This window comes from Lucilia sericata, unplaced genomic scaffold (genome assembly GCF_015586225.1).
Source record: "Lucilia sericata isolate MDLA Ls3-8-SP2 unplaced genomic scaffold, ASM1558622v1 Contig000248F_arrow, whole genome shotgun sequence".
In the NCBI taxonomy this organism is placed as follows: domain Eukaryota; kingdom Metazoa; phylum Arthropoda; class Insecta; order Diptera; family Calliphoridae; genus Lucilia; species Lucilia sericata.
The window spans coordinates 264144-281352 of NW_023994274.1; the positions used below are offsets into that span (position 1 = coordinate 264144).

Sequence of the window (17209 nt, forward strand, 5' to 3'; positions counted from 1 at the left end):
AAATTGGGGTGAAAAATTTGGTACATTTTGTATAAAATTTGGAAAATTTTTGCTAGGACCAATAGGTGAAAAGTTACACTCATTTCAATAAAACCCTATATTACCAAAAATGTCCAACTTGGACCGCCTCTAAGTCCGGCAGCTCTTGACCAATAGAGCTGACCTGCTATACAATAGTACTAACCTTAGTGCAAATTTCATCCAAATGGATTTTTTGAGTTGTGTCACTTGACACATCATTACCCATATACAAATTCCTGAAAATTAGTACTTATTTAATTACTTATTGGTTCTTTCTGTTTCTCAAATGGCATGAATTTTCTATAATATGGAACCAAATCATATGAAAATAATTGACTGCATATTAGGGATGCAGGATTTTTCGGGATGGGGAAATAACAAATCCGGATTTGCCAAAGTAAATCCCGGAATTTTCCGGGATTAGGATATGCCGTATCCCGGGATTGCAATTTTCAAAATACCGAATCCCGGGATTTGTAAAAGTCCCGTTTGGCATTCTTACTGCATAGTATGACAAGGGAAATTTCTGATACATGGGTAAATGGGAATCTAAAAGAAGGAAATTTTTCGTTTTTCATTGTTACACAGAACAGAAGCATAATACTGACGAAAATGCACTTTCTGTGGCTATGAAAATAAATAAATGACCTCGTCTGGTAACAGATAGTGACAGTTTGATGTGGATTTGTTACATCCTGGAAATCGATGATATGTACGAACTTCGATAACTCACACCTAAAATATGTTCAACAAGGACTGGAATGTACTTTTCTAAAGGATTAAGTTGCACTAAAATCGAATCTGATCTTACAATCTCCCCATTACATAAAATTTTTAACATATTTTAGCCCAAAATTTAGAACGTAGTAATAGCAAAAAGTCACATTTATTTTAAAGAAAATATGTCCTAAAAGTTTGTAAAACAAAATGTACCGATGGGGTTAAGATATTTCTAAGAAGGAAATAAGCATTTTCCTTTTCTTAATTACACAAAATATAACAATTTTCAACTTAATTTTTAATAAATAACAGATTACATTATAAAACATTCCGTCGTGTGGTGTATAATGCCATTTTTTAATAATGGATTTGTTAAAAAAAAATTCTTTTAAAATAAATCTGTGGTTTATTATGTACATATACTCACTACACATAAAAGTTCAAGAATACTTACAGCTGATAATGTGGGTAAAAAGAACAATGATATACATTTTGAAAAACAAAACAAAAAACTACCACAAACTATACAATTTTGTGATAATAATCTCATAAATTTAGCAAACAAAAAAAAAAAGAGGAAATAAAAAAGCAACACTGTACAACAACAAGTTGCTGTTAGTAGGAGTAACAGTGGCACACATAACTTTTTTAAGGACAATGTATAAAAAATGTACACTCGTAGAAAAATGTTTAATAAATGTCTTAAAACATTAAACTGTTTTTTAACTGTTTTAAAAGATGTGCGTTTAAAAAAAATCAAATATGTATAAGAAATCTTCTGAATATAAAATAACAGCCTAAATTGAATTAATTTTTCGAGTGTAAAAAATAAATACTTAGACTAAATGCAATACACACATCCTTTTAGAGATGAGAAAAGGAAATTTTCGTATACATGAAGTGGCTAAATAGTGAGTCTAATAGTACTAGTGGTTCAGTAGTTGCTACTATGGGAATGGTAGTATTATTACAAAATTATAGTATAAAACCATAAAAACCAATTTACTACCAAAGTACTTTCAACTCTTGAGTAACTGATAAACTTTTTTTTTTCTACTACAGTTGCAAAGTTCGTTTTTTTTATTTTTTCGGTTTCTGTACGCAGACAAATTTTGTTGTAATAGTTGAAGGTGATGGTGGGCAAGAGTGTTAAGAAAAAAAAAACTACGACATGCCACAAACCACTTATCACACCACAGAAACACTCTCTCCGACACATAGATTTACCATCAACCCAGCAACCCACATACTATACACTTATTATTATGTCATATGATAAGCAACAACAACAGCAGTAGTAGATAGTAACTTATTATTAACAAAATTATTTGTTGCAGTATACAATAGGCAAAAACAACACCAACTAAAATATAAACCCAACAAGCTAAAAACTAACAAAAAGTTAAATAAACGAAAAAGTTCAACAAAAACCGCACTGTATAATGTTGCAGTAAATGAAGGAGAGATAGTCCATCGACTGGAAGTTGCAAGTGTTGAAAAATGTCCGTGCACCACAGTGTACATTGGGACAGCTATGTACATGAAGGTTGCCCGGAGAATATAAGAACCTATAAAAGGACTTTTTCGTTTTTCAAAAGGTACTTTTTGAATTTTCTATAGTATTAAACCTAGAAGCCTGAAATTAACCCTGTAGAGAGCCCGGAGTAAATAAGAACCTATAAAAAAGGTAACTTTTTCGTTCCTTTACTAGTCCTTTCATATATTTGTCCACTAACGGGACTACTTACGGGACATTGTGGTCTCAGATATCATCAATTCATCCTAGGAAACGCCATATCGAAGCTATGCAGATTTTGTGGCTGCCAGGAGGAAACCTCTAAACACATATTGTCCAATTGTTCAATACTAAGGACTCGTCGAAAAGGAATCTTCGATGCTATATGGCCCTGAAGGACATATTCAAACTCTCACCAATCAAACCCGTTATTTTCATACGTGAATTAAACCTGTTATGGTGAACACACGGGCTGCACAGAAGATCCAAAACAGGGTCGCAGTGCTTATGACATAAATAGTAGAGCATGAAATTATAATCTTGATTAGCTTTTAGATATAGATATTGGATCTTTAATAGATGATGTTAAAATGTCCCATATGACTATCAGCGGTTTTTGGCAAAAAAGTGGTTTATAAATTCTAGCTATAAATTGGATTTTTGTATAGATTACCAAACGCATGCTTGGCCTAACGAAATGACTGAGCAATGAATGAAGTGAATTTCGAGACTCTATTTAAGAGGTTAAAATCTGCACTGAATATCGTACAAATCTCTTTCAAAGCATCACTTCGTACGAAACACAACATTAAACCCTTGTTTATCAATTAACAATATTAAGCTGTTGTTAGAAAAAGAATTATAACAAGTTAGAGTGCTATATTCGGCTATGCCGAATCTTAAATACCCTCCACCAGCAAGCTACTTTTTATTGAAACCCATCTAACTATCTATTTTTTAGACAACTCGCCAAAATTTTTGTCGAACTAATTTCGATTAGGTCCAGAAAAATACTTATGTCGAATTTTATCCGGATATAATAATGTAATAACGAATTAAGTGGTATTAAGTGATTTTCAACAATTAACCTTATATGGACCGGTTCGGAAAAAATTCCGTACAATGATTTATATACATATATACAAAATAGACATTTACGTCAAATTTTATACCTAAATGTGTATAAAATGTGCGTTTAAGTCATTTTCAGAAATGGCCCTTATATGGGAGTTGTGACCAAATACGGACCGATTCAGAAAAAATTGTATATCTATGTATAAAATGTGCGTTCAAGTAATTTTCAGAAATGGTCCTTATAAGGGAGTTGTGACCAATTATGCACCGATCAGGAAAAAATTTCGTATAATGCAGAAAAAGATCAAGTATAATTTTACTCCAATAGGTGCGTTTAGGTGATTTTAGGAAGTGGACTTTATATAGGAGCTATGATCAATTAAGGGCCTATCCCGAAAAAATTTCGTAGAGTGATTTATGTAAAGACAGAACATATAAGTGTCGAATTTTCTCAAGATAACTTTATTTGACAATGAAATATGTGCGTTTAAGTTATTCTCAGAAGCGGACCTTATATGGGAGCTATGATTAATAATGGATCGATCAGAGAAAAAAGTGGTAAAATGATTTGTATGTACACAAGACTTATTCAAGTCGAATTTTATTCCTATAGCTTAAGAATTCAATGAAATATATGCGTGTGATTTTCGGAAGTGGACCTTATATGGGAATTATGACCAATTATAGGCCTATTCGGGAAAAATTTGGCAGAGTGATTTTTATTTGGGCAAAACATGTTTGTGTCGAATTTTATCAAGATGGCCTTATTTGATAATGAAATATGTGCTTTTAAGTGATTTTCGTAAGTGAGCCTCATATTAGAGTTATGACCAATAATGGACCGATCCGTAAAAAATTATTTTGTAAAATGATTTGTACGTACACAAAATATATTCAAGTCGAATTTTATCCCGATAGCTTTAGAATTCAATGAATGTCTTTATTTGACAATGAAATATGAGCTTTTAAATGATTTTCGGAAGTGGGCCTTATATGGGAGCTATGACCAATAATGGACCGATCCGCAAAAAATTTGGTAGAATGATTTGTATGTACACAAAACATATCCAGCCCGAATTTTATCATAATAGCTTTATTCATCAATGAAATATGTGCGTTTAAGTGATTTTTGGAAGTGGACCTTATATGGGAGCTATGACCAATTGTGGACCGATACAGATCTACGTTGGTAGTATGATTTCTTTTCATATTATATTTGTATGTACAAAATTTGGTGTTGATACCGATATATTTGATTGAGTTATTAACGATAAACTAATTTCCGGGAATATGTACCTTTGTATGGGGGCTATGGGAAATATTGGATCAATTGTAAAGATTTTGAACATAATTGATCACTGCTCTAAAAAAATAAAGTGTGACAAAATTCATCGCAATATCTTTGGTAGTTTCTGAGAAAACTTCAAAAGAATTAGGAAAAAAACGTAATATTTTTCGAGGTAGTCTGAAATTTTTACTCATAACTTCTTACGTTGTGAACCGATTTTGCTGATTTTCAATACCAAACTGCTTAGGATAATAGTAAATATTTTGGTTGAATTTGGTTGATTTCCTTTACTTAGTTTTAACGTGAGCGTGTTTTACACAGACATACAGACAGACGGACATAGCTAAATCGACTCATAAGGACCCAGAATATATATACTTTGTTGGGTCTTAGATGTATATTTCTTGGTGTTACACACGGAACGACAAACTTATATATACCCTCTATCACCACTGATGGTGGTGGAGGGTATAAAAAGCAAAATATGTACATACATTCAAAAAAATTTGGAAAGCGATAATTTTATCTACAATGATGAAATTTAAATTTTCCAAATAAAAATTCAGTTACACAATTATTTTCTTGTATCCAAACAACTGACAACATTTGTCACGATATACACACATAGCTAACTGACTGGATTGACATTTGTGGTTATTATTGTACATGCAAATGTAACACAATCTAACAACAAAAATAACAAATTTGAAAGTAAACAACCAATAGCAAGAAAAATAAGTATTTTAAAATAGAAATGATAACAATAATGAGTGTAAGAGTGAAAGCAAAAACTGGTCCTATTACAAAACCACAAAACAATCAAAATTTCGTAAAAATGTTTAAGCAATTGATGATGATAATTACACCTCTCTCACATATACACTAACTTACTGGGTTGTTAACATTAGTTATGAAATTTTTGAATATTATTCTGAAAACAAGAACATTTAGTTCTTTCCATGATAGAAAGACTATGAAATACACAATATATATTTAAAACCACAAAGTGTATTTTAGACATATTCAACGGAAATTAAAATTTTATAACATTTGCAACAAGTTGAATTTTAATAATAAATGCAAAAATTTTTATAATGAAAATGGTAATAGTCTTTTCATTATAAAAATGTTATTTTATTTTAAAAATATTTCTTAATTTTGACGATATAATTTAAAAGATTTGCAGGATATTTAGTATGACTATTTATTTGAGCGATTAACCGTTGATAGGTTGATCGATACATTTTTTCAATTAACTGTTCGATTAGATGAAAATTAACCATTTCAAATAATGACTGTTAAACTATTTAACAGTTTTGGGAAGATGGTCTCTAAGTACAGTTTTTCAAAAGATGATCTCAATGTAGAATTGTTTTATATCGGATCGGCGGATCTCAACCAACTTTTGACTGCACAAGAACATCGTTATAAGTACACTTAGAACGTTTTATTCGTTTTATTCAAATAATTCTTTGTTGAATTAAGCGAATAAGACAATGAACCTAATCTATAATCTATATTGCACATAAAAAATATTTTTTAAATATATTTTGTTGTAGGCCGTATGAGTGATATGAATTGAAAATATATTATCAAAATATTATGTATACGTTTAGATAGATGGATTAATTTAACATATAGTAATTGAGGACTATGATCTTTTAACAACTGAAATACTAAAACAAGTACCTTATAGAACAATCGTATTTCTAGCAACACTAATCCAAGCTACAAGACATCGAAGTGCTTTACGTGAACACCTGCCGTGTCGGCCTTATTTCACGGTGGTCCTTTTTTAACCACTGAATGAGCTGACAAGACGACTCACCACCTCCCTTTGCAATTTTTGTACATGGTTTGATCGGCCCATGTAAAAGCACTTTGCCCAAATACTCGATCTATCTAATCTCTGATCATTGCAGCCCCATTGCTTAACTTCTGAGATGCAAAAACATCACTTCCGTTTATAACAACACAGATGGGATGGCCTCTGTTGATTCGGCATACCATTGCACCAGTATTCTTGTATGAACAAAATAAACCCTGAACATACCTGGACAAGGAAAGAAAATTCAATGGTATCACTTGTAAAAGATAACTTTCATCCATCACCATTCAACCCAGCACACTTTTTATTCATATAGAACAACATCCGACACACTCACTCTAGGTATACGATCGGATTAGTTCCGTATACCCCGTATATACATATATTCATCATGTATCATTTACACTTAACACCAACGCTTAGTCGCACAGTCACTCCTCTGTGGATTATCAACAGAACTTATCCCGAATTATACACTTCACCGTTAATAAGTCTTTTAACAGACATTCTCTTTTACGAATTTGGGTTCAAAACCACCATTTCGAAAATGTAAACTTTTCACTAAAAAATACTGCTAACGTTCCTCTTAAAATACAAGAAAACACAATCCCATTATCAAAAAATGCAAAATCTCTTGATCTTACCAATCCCATTATCAAAAAATGCAAAATCTCTTGATCTTACGTTAGATTCTAAACTTGCATGTCTAGACTATATACTGAAGAAAAAGCAAGAACTTGAAATTAAGTACAGAAGTCTGGACATGGCTCCATGTCAATACAAAATATAATAATTTGTTTGTAAGCACCAAATCCTGAAACCAGTTTGGACGCATCGATGCTAGCTTTGGGGATGTGCCAAAAATTCAACAATTAAAGTTTTACAATATGAAAAATTAATATACATGGTCAATGCGCCATGGTACGTTCGAAATCATTATCTTCACCGTGATTTAAGCGTAGAGTTTGTCAGGGACGTAGTGAACAAATATTTATCAACACATTTAAAATGTTCAATATTTTTGAACTGATCCGTATACTAGTCCAAAGACTAATTCATTGATTAGACCGTAGAAAAGTCACTAGACTAATAAAAATTAACTACTCAAATTATACTTAAACCTTTAAACTTATAAAAAATAGCGAACGAATAAAAAAAGTAATCATAAAACGTACTCTCTTTGGTAATGTTATTGCTGCTTGTCAAAAAGTAATATGTATGTTTCTGGTTTCTTAACAATGTGAGAAAATGGGTCATTGGTGTACTATTGTACCAAAAAAGTACAATTGTACCAATTTTGCCAACCCTATATCACCCCTATTCTGTATTTCAATTACTTTTCAGCAATCAGTTATCTACGATCAAAAAAGGTATTCCAACAAAAAGCGGAATTGTATAAAACAGAAGAAGCAATTCCATTTCAATGCTTTACCCCTATTCTCCATTTAACTTATCCTTCAAATTCGAGGCTGCTAAATCGACTACGGAAGTAATTGTCAATCGAATGACAATCATGAGCGAAATTTTTTATTTTTGATTTTCTAAAGATTCTAAAGCGCCTATTACGGCCTATATTCCATACTTCTGATTTGCAATATATTGACATCACTAGCGGTATAATGAAACTCAAACTTTAAAATTGATATTTTTGTTATAAGTTGAGCTCAGTGTGAAAGGTACACACTGGAAATACAGTATACAAATACACGAGACTTTCGAATCTGTTTGACTATTTGTGTGTACTATGACTCTATTAAATAATCAGTACACAGGAGCTCCTACAAGCAGCCATAGAATTCTTGTAATAAATAAAATCGTGAAAAAAAACTTACCGCAAAGATGCACCTTGATGTTATGAAGCTGTAATTTAAGTTAAAAGATTATCATTAAGAAAAATTCTAAAATTACAAATTTTACTCACCATTTGATAACTTTTTATTATTTCAGGTTTTACTCAAACATATTTAATTTTATAATAATAACACAATAAATTCACCACTTAAAACTAAAACACTTTACATTTTTATATTTATTAATTTAATTACAAATAACACAACTTGTATTAAGAACAAACATTTGTCTTATACATAAGTCAGAACAACGACGCCATTATTTTTAAGCATGATTTACTACTTGTTTGTTTTGATTCCCTATTCCTATTAAATGTAACGGTACCTTTATATTTATATTAATTAGTTTTTGTGACACCCTGTGACTTTGCACACCTTACCAAATTTGACATTTCCCTTGAAAGTAAACACTGAATATACCACACAATGAAATTGTCAATTAGCATTTTGTCATTTTCGGCATTTAACAGAATTGCGGCGCTGCAAAGGGAAAATAGCAAATGAAAAAAAAAAACTACATAAAAGAGATGAAAAAGAATAGGCCATAAGAAAAATTTTTTGCTTATATATTTTTATACAACAACAAAATAAAATTTAGAAAGAAGTAAAAAAATTAATAGTTTAATCAAAAAGTGTGCAAAAGCAATAGAAAGAAAGGACTTGGGGTAAAAGGAGAAAATTCTTCAGCTGAAAAAACTCATTGAGTGAATCTATTGCTCGAAAGAACGAAAAAGGGAAGTGAAGTAAAAACAGGCAAGGTCGTCATCGTTGTCATCAAGAAAAGAAAAAAGATCAACACACAAGCAACATGGTAAGTTTAGTAAAAATAATCGAAAAAAATAAGAAAAAAGGATTCATAATTTAAACAAATTCAAAGTGTTTAATCCAAGTAATTTACAAATAAACCAATTATTGTCAACCAAACGGGTGGTACTATAATGAGAAACGTTTATGAAATTTCACACTAAAAATGTTATGCCGCTTTTTATATTCCCCCTTTTCAATTTTTAATTTAAATGCTGGCAGTCTAAAGTGAACTTTGACCAAAATTATAAAATTACTTAAATAAATTATTGTAAATCATCAGCAGTTGCCATTGAATAAATACCATCAATTTATTACAGGATGTGTTCCTGATGATCAGAAGACACAAAACAACCATCTTTACGGATGCCAAAGAAAATACTTCAGTGGCCGAATTAAAACGTATGCTGGAAGGTATGTAAATCGAAATATGTACATATATGATATACTTATGTATGTACATATGTATTGAAAAAAAGACAAATTTTCACCTAAAAATGCTTAAAAAGAAATTCGTACCAAAAAAAAAAACCAAAAACAAAACGTCAATTCTATTTTTAGGCATTTTAAAAGTCAAACCTGCGGATCAACGTTTATACAATCAAGATAATGATATTATGGAAGATGACAATACTTTGCAAGATTATGGCATCACAATGTCAACAGCAAAGGCGCAAGCACCTGCTCAATTAGGTTTGGCTTTAAGGTGAGTTTTAAATTAAAAAACTATTTACTCAAATAGGCTAGGAACGAACGAACACCAAGTTGTTACTTTCAATAATATATATCAACGTTTATAATAGTATTAAATTTGATTAAGTCCATGAAAAATATATTATCGCTTGGTAATCAACAAATTATTAGTTTGGTTAAATAGCAATTTCGTTAGCAATTGTATGCGAATTTGTTGCTAGTATAAGCGTACTCTAATTATATATAATTTAATAGAGATGAGGAGTTTATTTCATATATATATACAAACCATTTTTGTCACTTTGTGACATTGGTTATATGGTAGGGTAAAAGGTGAATCGGGAACATCTGTCATCTCATAACAACTCAGCTATTTGTTACATTATCAATTTTTATTTTCGTTTATCGATCATGTCATCCAAAGTAATAAATAAATGAAAAATTTATCAAAGTTAAATAAAATCCCTTGAATATTATTCAAGTAATTCTATAGGTATAAAGTCAATTTAGTAAGAACATTTTCTACACAGAGAGAAAATAATATTTTCTATTAAGAAAATGTAAGAAATTGTCTATAAATAAAGAATTTTTATAAATTTTCTAAAAAAGGCGGCAAGTTTTATATATAAGTAAAAAAGAGACAAGTTAACCAAAACTGTCTCCAAATAGAGATAATCACCCCTATTCTACATTTCGATTACGTTTTTGCTTTCAGTTACGCTACGATCGAAAATAGATATGTATTCCAACAAATAACGGAATCGTAAGAAAATCAAGTAGCAAATCCATTTTATTTCAATGCTTTAACATTGCATGTACTATGCATTACGATCATACCTAAGTTTTTGCAAGTTGTTTCAGTAACGAAACTTCTAATCGAAAAGCAGAATATCAAAGTTGCCAAACGGTAAAAGTTTTGATTCGAATTAAAATGCAGAATAACGGTGATTTTCCAAAAAGTAAATTATCTTTAATGTTTTCTTTAATATTAAATGTTTCCAATATTTTGCATCTCTACGAAATAACTATTATTTATTTTGTAACACATAGTTTCACAAATCGCATACATAAATTTATAAATAACAAACAAACTTTTCAAGTACCACAGCACCTCTGTCATAACTAATATTAATACAAAAAAGAACTTTAGCATTTAGTACTACACGCCTTAATTTCACTCAATTATTTAAGTGTTAATGATTAATAATAGATGAACTCATAAGATAGATAATCATGTTAAAAATATTTCTTAATCGAATACCTTATGTTTTAAACATAAAAAAAAAATAAAGTTCCTTGTCTGGCTACTGCCATTACTGATAAAAATTTTCTGTTTAAACAAAAAACGAAAAGTTTCTTTTTTTTTATTAATAATTTAAATTCAAAGTCTTTCTCTCAATCGTTCAGAGTTCTTATCTTTAATTCGAATCGCTGAGTAACACGTTGAATATTGATAGTCTGGTTGAAAGTCTAATATACATACATATATATTTTTTTGTTTGGTTTTTTCTTAATTTTATTCATGCATTTTGTTTAATGTTATAAAGGTTAAGCTGTTTTATAATCAATTAAAATTACAGCTTCCTGCGTTATAATTGAGTGATATATTTTACTGCATTTAGCTTACAGTTTGCTTGAAAGTTATGCTTAAAATATATGTATACTTATGTATGCATGTAGCATTTTAGCGATATCCGTAGCTTATCAAACTACATGTCGAAATTATAAAGGCAACTTAAAGAATTTGAGATTATATTAGAGATGTCAAAAATCTTTATTTTGTTTTATTTTGATTCCCAAAATAATTTCATTCTATCGATGTTAGCTGAGCCGGTGTCAAAAAAGGACTTTTTTTAGTTACTTTTGCAATGCAATAGATGGTATCATTTGAAAGATTTGCTTAACCAATCTCAAAAAATCTTTATATATTGTACTTAAAATTTGTTTATTTTCATTAAAACTCTTAACATTATTAAAATGTCATTAAAGCTCTAATAAATTTCTATATGCCAATTAATTAAGAACTCTTATATAAAGGTTTAGTCAGTAATCTGATTTTTAATACATACATATATATTTTTTCGCCCTACAGAAAGGAAAGCGGCGATATAGAAGCACTCGAAATTACATCATATTCATCACCACCCGATTTACCCGAAGTCATGAAGAATCAAGAGGCAGCAAATGGTAAAGAACAAGTGGCATAGACGACAGTCAATTGAGAGACATCTACACTACTATTACTACAAAGCAAGAGAATAAGAACAACTACAATAATAGCAAAATGCAAGGCAAATTTTAAACAACACTTTCTTTCTTTCTTTCAACCAACAAAAATTTAATCAATCATTTAACATTACCTTTCCTTCTATTTTTTATTTAAATAACACAACAAATAACATAAAACAAACAAATATTTAAGTCGAATGCAAATACAGGTAATTGCTAAGAGAAAACTATATATAAAAAAAAATAAAAAACCTAAACAGAAAAAACACAAACACTTATTTAAGAAATCGATTTTGACAAACAACAGACAGACAGAAAGGTAGACCAGACAATGATGTATGGAAACGTATTTCACATAAAAGCAAAATGTTTTATCTACCAATACAAATTTACCAGCTTGAAATTTACATGTTTTTCCATCTCTCTTTTTCTAAAACTAAATAATTAAATTTTTAAAATATAAAGTGTTGTAGTAAATGCTAAGATTAACTGTTGTAATTTCACAAGAGAAACATGCAAAAAACTCTCTTTAAATGAGTTTAGTTTTTTTAAGAAGATTTATTTAAAAAATATTTAAAGGGGGGCTCAATGATTTTGATTTTTCACTTTATTTTTCTTTTTTTGTTCATTCTTATGGTTTAACTTTTATAATGTTTTATTTTTGCTATATTTCTGGAAGAAAAATATGTTAAACAAATAAAAAAATAAATTTAAAAAAATTTATATTTTCGAGAACAAAAACAAAATATCTTATTTAAACAAAATTCTAAGCTTAGTGGAAGAACACAAACAAAATGATTTACATAAATAAAATCTACAAATTCTATAGCAACTGAAAATATTTTTTAATTTTCCTTATGTTTTTTTTTTTTTTTTTTGTTTAATTTAAATTGTTAAGATTTTTTTTTTTAAAGAATTCTTAATTTAAAACAGATTTAAAATTTAATAATCATAAAAAAGCCTTGTTAAAAACTCGTTAAAAAAGAAAACCAATTTGTAAGAAATCATTAGAATTAACGAAACGAAAAATAATAAAACAACAAAAACATATTATGATTTTTAGTTCATAATTATTTAAACAAAATAATACAAGTTAAAGAAAGCAAAAAATATCCTTAATTTTCTCTATAAAGGCATTATTAATAATACAAATAATAATAATTACAACACATAAATATAAATTTAAAAACATTATTTTCTTTTTTTTTTAATTTTTATTATTTTCCTCTATTTAATTTAAATTATAATTATGTTTCGGTTTAATTTAATTGAAAATTAAAAAAAAAATAAAAATACTACAAAAAATAATAAAATTAATTTTTATAAACTTAAAAACTAATTATTACGTTGTATTCATGCACTATCCTCTGAGTCGTCGGATATTGTTTGTACTTCTCCCTCCCCCATTTCCTCTTCCTGTTGCTCCTCTACAAAGGTTGCATTCGAGGTTTGCTGTAGTTCTAAATTTTCCAGATATTCCTGTAAACGATCTTGAAAAAAGTTAATATAAGTTTGTTTTTGCTGTGATGTTGCGGGAAAATAATGGCCGCCATTGTGTTCCAAAATTTCGACATTTTTAAAATGATTAGCTAACTCTTGACTCATTTCTTTGGGTATAATTTCATCGGATAAACCATAGGTGTGTAGGGTGGGAATGATAATGGATTCTTCGTAAGCACTTTTGTGAACTAAACTGCCGGATAGGAAGCCAGAGGAGAGTATAGCAAATTCCGGACGTATAGATGTTACTGGAATAAAGAACAAATTTGAAAAAAAATTGAAAAACTACCCCTTCTTTACGATGTCTAGTTATATTTTATTTTTTTTTTCAAAAGTTATCCAACTATTCAGTGGATTTCTAAACTACCACTAGAAACTATGCATACGTGGTAATGTATTACTTTTATACTTACATTTCTTTTTCGCCAGTCCGCATATTAAGCCTACAAAACAGGCGCCCTGCGAGAAACCTAATAGACCCTGAAACGGACCCTGAGTCTTCCAAGTTTCTTCTACAAGTTTTAAACTTTCTTGAAAACCAAATGCTGGACCATTCTTATTGGTTCCCTTAAATGAACCGTCATCCTTATTAAACCACCAGCTCAATTGATCAGGCTGAATTTCAGCACCCTCCTCCATGGGCTTAGCCTTATGGGGAGCATCTATAAACACAAATTCGGCATATTTATTGACATGTTTACGGAATGAGCCCAATTTGCTTTTGAAGCTATCGGCGTTTTGCCGATAACCGTGAAGACATAAAACACGCACTTTGTCTTTTATTTCCAGTTGGGTTTTTTGTTTGCTCGACGATGAGGATGCTGATGATGTATTAGCCTCGTTATTGGTCATAGTGGAATCAATAAAAAAATAGGTACAAAATAACTTTTTGCCAAAACAATTCTTAAATAATTTGTTTTATTGAGGTTAAGTTGAATAAACATCTGTTAGTAATTAAAGAGTATATTCAGTGTCTGTGTCGGTTAATAATAACCCTACAAGAAATGTATGACCGAAACTAACACATACAAAATGATTTTACTAACACACTTGCAACATTTTTCTTTAAAAATTACTAAAAAAAATAGTTAATGGATAATTCCATCAATAATGACGGTCAAATGACCGGTAAAATGACTGTGATTTACTCAATGTGTGATAAAGGGTTTCATTTGCATATGAAAGAGTGAAACAACTACATTTGACTGTCACTGTGTTTTCGTCGCATAAATTAATTATTTCAGTGAAAGCCAAAGATCAAAAAGCAAAAAATTAAAAAATTTAAGACTAAAATTATTAAAAATAAAGAGATTTATTGTAATTTAAAAACGGTGCAGGAAGTGGAGCTGAGAATATACACTTCGGAGTTTAATCTATCTGTGGTAATATGAATACATATCTACTTTTAATTTTTATATTTCAATATTTATATGCATTTCTTTACAGACAATTTATTTCCTAAAATTAAAAGGAGCATAGGAGGATTTTACATTCTGTGAGGTATGTAAAATGGTGAAATGGTAGTTAATTTATGTATATGCTTACTATGTATATTAATAAAATTAAAAATATATATCTTAAAATGTGAATAAATTGTGTTTTATTATAAATTGGCATAGCCGTCAGATTTGACGGATAAATTCATCAAGTGTGATTGGTCAACTGCGATGGATATATCCATAAAGAATGATTAGTCAATCGTGACTAACATTTCCATCATCCTTGATTGGTAAAAAGCAAAAGAGTGAGCAGCTCAAATATATGTTTTAAAATCGGTAGAATTCATAAGTGCAAGGGAGATGCAAGATCACATGTACACAAAAGTTTCCATCAAATTTTTCATATTGCCCTTAAGAACTTGATAGAAACTTTGTTCTACGCAGTGATCGATATTTCCTTCACTAGTGTCAGTCAAATGACCGGTCAAATGACTGTCACTGTTCTTGTAGGGAACAAACAACAAAGAGTATGTTCAATGAATAATCTAATAGATATACTATACCAATTAAAAAAATTAAAAAAAAAATTCTTTTAAATAACTAAATTTGTAGTTTAGTAGTTAACTGTTTTAATTTAATTAACTTGTTTATATTACTTTTATTTTATTTTTAATTAATTTATCTGTATATTGTGTTCATTCACTGAACATACTACTCTGTATAAAATTGTTTTTTTTTTTGCTCTTCTGACATTTACTCATCTCAGCCGGTTCCGCGTTTTCTTATGTAAAGTTTATTGTAAATTTTTTTGTTTCTTACTCACATTTTATTTTTTAAATTCATTTCCTAATATTGCATTTATCTTTTTTTCTATTTCTATTGTTTAGTTTTTATACAACATAAAGAACATTTTGTTATTACGCTTTAAGAAATGTTATTAACCGTTTCGCTTCTAAACAAAGGATCCTTTTTGGGTTCTTTGATTAACAAATGCAGGCAAGTTGTACGAATTAAACCAGTTAACCAATTAGAAACTAATATAAAACCCAACATCTCTACTTCTATAACATCAACAACTTCCATACCAACTATAACTGTGTTAACTGGGGACCAACAATCTGATAGACCTGCTGCTGTGGCCAATCTTAGTTTGAGTAGTCCCTCGCATGTGGCTAAAACTTTGGAAGAAAAAGCTGGTCTACCTCCTAAACCCAAAAAACCATTAACACCCTACTTTCGTTTTATGAAAGAACAGAGACCTAAAATTCAGGCGGCTAATCCAAAACTCTCTATTGTTGACGTAGTGAGAAAAGTCTCAAAAGAATGGGTAACTGCAGACAGCACATTAAAGCAGCGCCTGCAAGAGGAATACAAGAAAGAACAACAGAAATATGTGGAAGCACGTACAAAATACGATGCTAAAATCACCGATGAACAGCGTTCACAATTGAAAGAACTTAAACAGGAGCAAATTGATGCTAAAGAAAGACGTATGATGCGTAAACGTATTAAGGAATTGGGACGTCCCAAAAAACCTGCCTCGGCCTTTTTACGTTTCATAGCTAAGGAGCGTATACTAACGCCTCAGACATCAAATCAAACTTTCAGGGAGTGGCATCAAAAGGCTACTGCCAAATGGGGCACTCTAACAGATGAACAGAAAAATGTTTATATTATGGAATCCCGTAAAGAATTGGAAAAGTACAAGTAAGTGGCTAAAAGTTTGAAAAAGGATTTATTAAAAAATTGAAAATTTAAAAAATAAAATTTTTCATACACCTGTAAAATGTTTATGAAAAATTGTTCACATATTTTGAATTACAAGAAGAAAAATTTAATTTATTTATTTTTGCAGAGTTGAAATTTCCTTATGGGAAGAAAAGATGATACGTTTAGGCCACATTGATGTCATACGTCACGGAAATCTAATTGACCCCCCAGAGCCCAAACCAAAGAAACATTAACTTGTTCCAGTATGAAAGGAGATTCTTAATAATTCATACATACATACAAATATTTCATTTTTCGTTTATCACTACAATTTCATAGAATAAGTTGAGTTCAAGATTTTTTTCTTTTGGTTCTACATACGAAATATATTTTTGTTGTTAAGTTTTATGCCACGACTTTGAGTGTTATAAAAGTTTTGGTAATTGTATTCATTTTCTTTAGCTTTAGAATAGAAGTTTATGTCGAAAGGCAAAGAAAACATATTAAAAATATACTTAAATTATCCAAAACATCCAA

The 17209-nt window shown here is 29.8% G+C and overlaps 3 protein-coding genes and 1 long non-coding RNA gene across 8 annotated transcripts in view; 2 read left to right on the forward strand and 2 right to left on the reverse strand.

The window, feature by feature from the left end:
* The window catches only part of LOC119602658, a 161617-nt gene extending 153084 nt beyond the window's left edge, over positions 1–8533 (reverse strand). The window contains exons 1-2 of the long non-coding RNA XR_005231359.1: positions 8369–8533; positions 8280–8307 (exon numbers count right to left, since the gene is read on the reverse strand). This is a non-coding gene — a long non-coding RNA (uncharacterized LOC119602658). The remainder of the gene's footprint in view (positions 1–8279; positions 8308–8368) is intronic.
* Positions 8534–8723: 190 nt separating this feature from the next.
* On the forward strand, positions 8724–12901 carry LOC119602679 (elongin-B). The gene is made up of 4 exons (XM_037954314.1): positions 8724–9108; positions 9422–9515; positions 9663–9807; positions 11887–12901. The coding sequence occupies exons 1-4, from the start codon at positions 9106–9108 to the stop codon at positions 11999–12001; spliced, it is 357 nt and encodes a 118-aa protein (XP_037810242.1). The 5' UTR covers positions 8724–9105; the 3' UTR covers positions 12002–12901.
* Positions 12902–13239: 338 nt separating this feature from the next.
* Positions 13240–14523, reverse strand: LOC119602678 (esterase GA18864). The gene is made up of 2 exons (XM_037954313.1): positions 13937–14523; positions 13240–13771 (listed from the first exon to the last, which is right to left on the reverse strand). The coding sequence occupies exons 1-2, from the start codon at positions 14373–14375 to the stop codon at positions 13377–13379; spliced, it is 834 nt and encodes a 277-aa protein (XP_037810241.1). The 5' UTR covers positions 14376–14523; the 3' UTR covers positions 13240–13376.
* A 1025-nt stretch (positions 14524–15548) lies between these two features.
* Positions 15549–17204, forward strand: LOC119602677 (transcription factor A, mitochondrial). 5 transcript variants are annotated; one of them, XM_037954309.1, is made up of 4 exons: positions 15550–15748; positions 15850–15958; positions 16088–16669; positions 16818–17198. In XM_037954309.1, the coding sequence occupies exons 2-4, from the start codon at positions 15894–15896 to the stop codon at positions 16924–16926; spliced, it is 756 nt and encodes a 251-aa protein (XP_037810237.1). In that variant the 5' UTR covers positions 15550–15748; positions 15850–15893; the 3' UTR covers positions 16927–17198. The 5 variants fall into 5 exon arrangements, with proteins under 5 accessions (XP_037810236.1, XP_037810237.1, XP_037810238.1 ...); XM_037954310.1 differs by having other exon boundaries at positions 15557–15760; positions 16818–17203; XM_037954308.1 differs by having other exon boundaries at positions 15549–15748; positions 15850–16669; positions 16818–17204.
* The last annotated feature ends 5 nt before the right edge of the window (positions 17205–17209 follow it).

What these genes read in the sequence shown, in the direction of transcription:
- LOC119602679 (XM_037954314.1), top strand. An exon ending in ATTAAAACGTATGCTGGAAG is followed by an intron (nt 9,516 to 9,662) that starts GTATGTAAATCG and finishes TTCTATTTTTAG; the next exon opens with GCATTTTAAAAGTCAAACCT. An exon ending in CAATTAGGTTTGGCTTTAAG is followed by an intron (nt 9,808 to 11,886) that starts GTGAGTTTTAAA and finishes TTCGCCCTACAG; the next exon opens with AAAGGAAAGCGGCGATATAG.
- LOC119602677 (XM_037954308.1), top strand. Translation starts at nt 15,894, where the DNA reads ATGTTATTAACCGTTTCGCTTCTAAACAAAGGATCCTTTTTGGGTTCT. An exon ending in AAAGAATTGGAAAAGTACAA is followed by an intron (nt 16,670 to 16,817) that starts GTAAGTGGCTAA and finishes TTATTTTTGCAG; the next exon opens with AGTTGAAATTTCCTTATGGG.
- LOC119602678 (XM_037954313.1), bottom strand. Translation starts at nt 14,375, where the DNA reads ATGACCAATAACGAGGCTAATACATCATCAGCATCCTCATCGTCGAGC. An exon ending in CGGACTGGCGAAAAAGAAAT is followed by an intron (nt 13,772 to 13,936) that starts GTAAGTATAAAA and finishes TCTTTATTCCAG; the next exon opens with TAACATCTATACGTCCGGAA.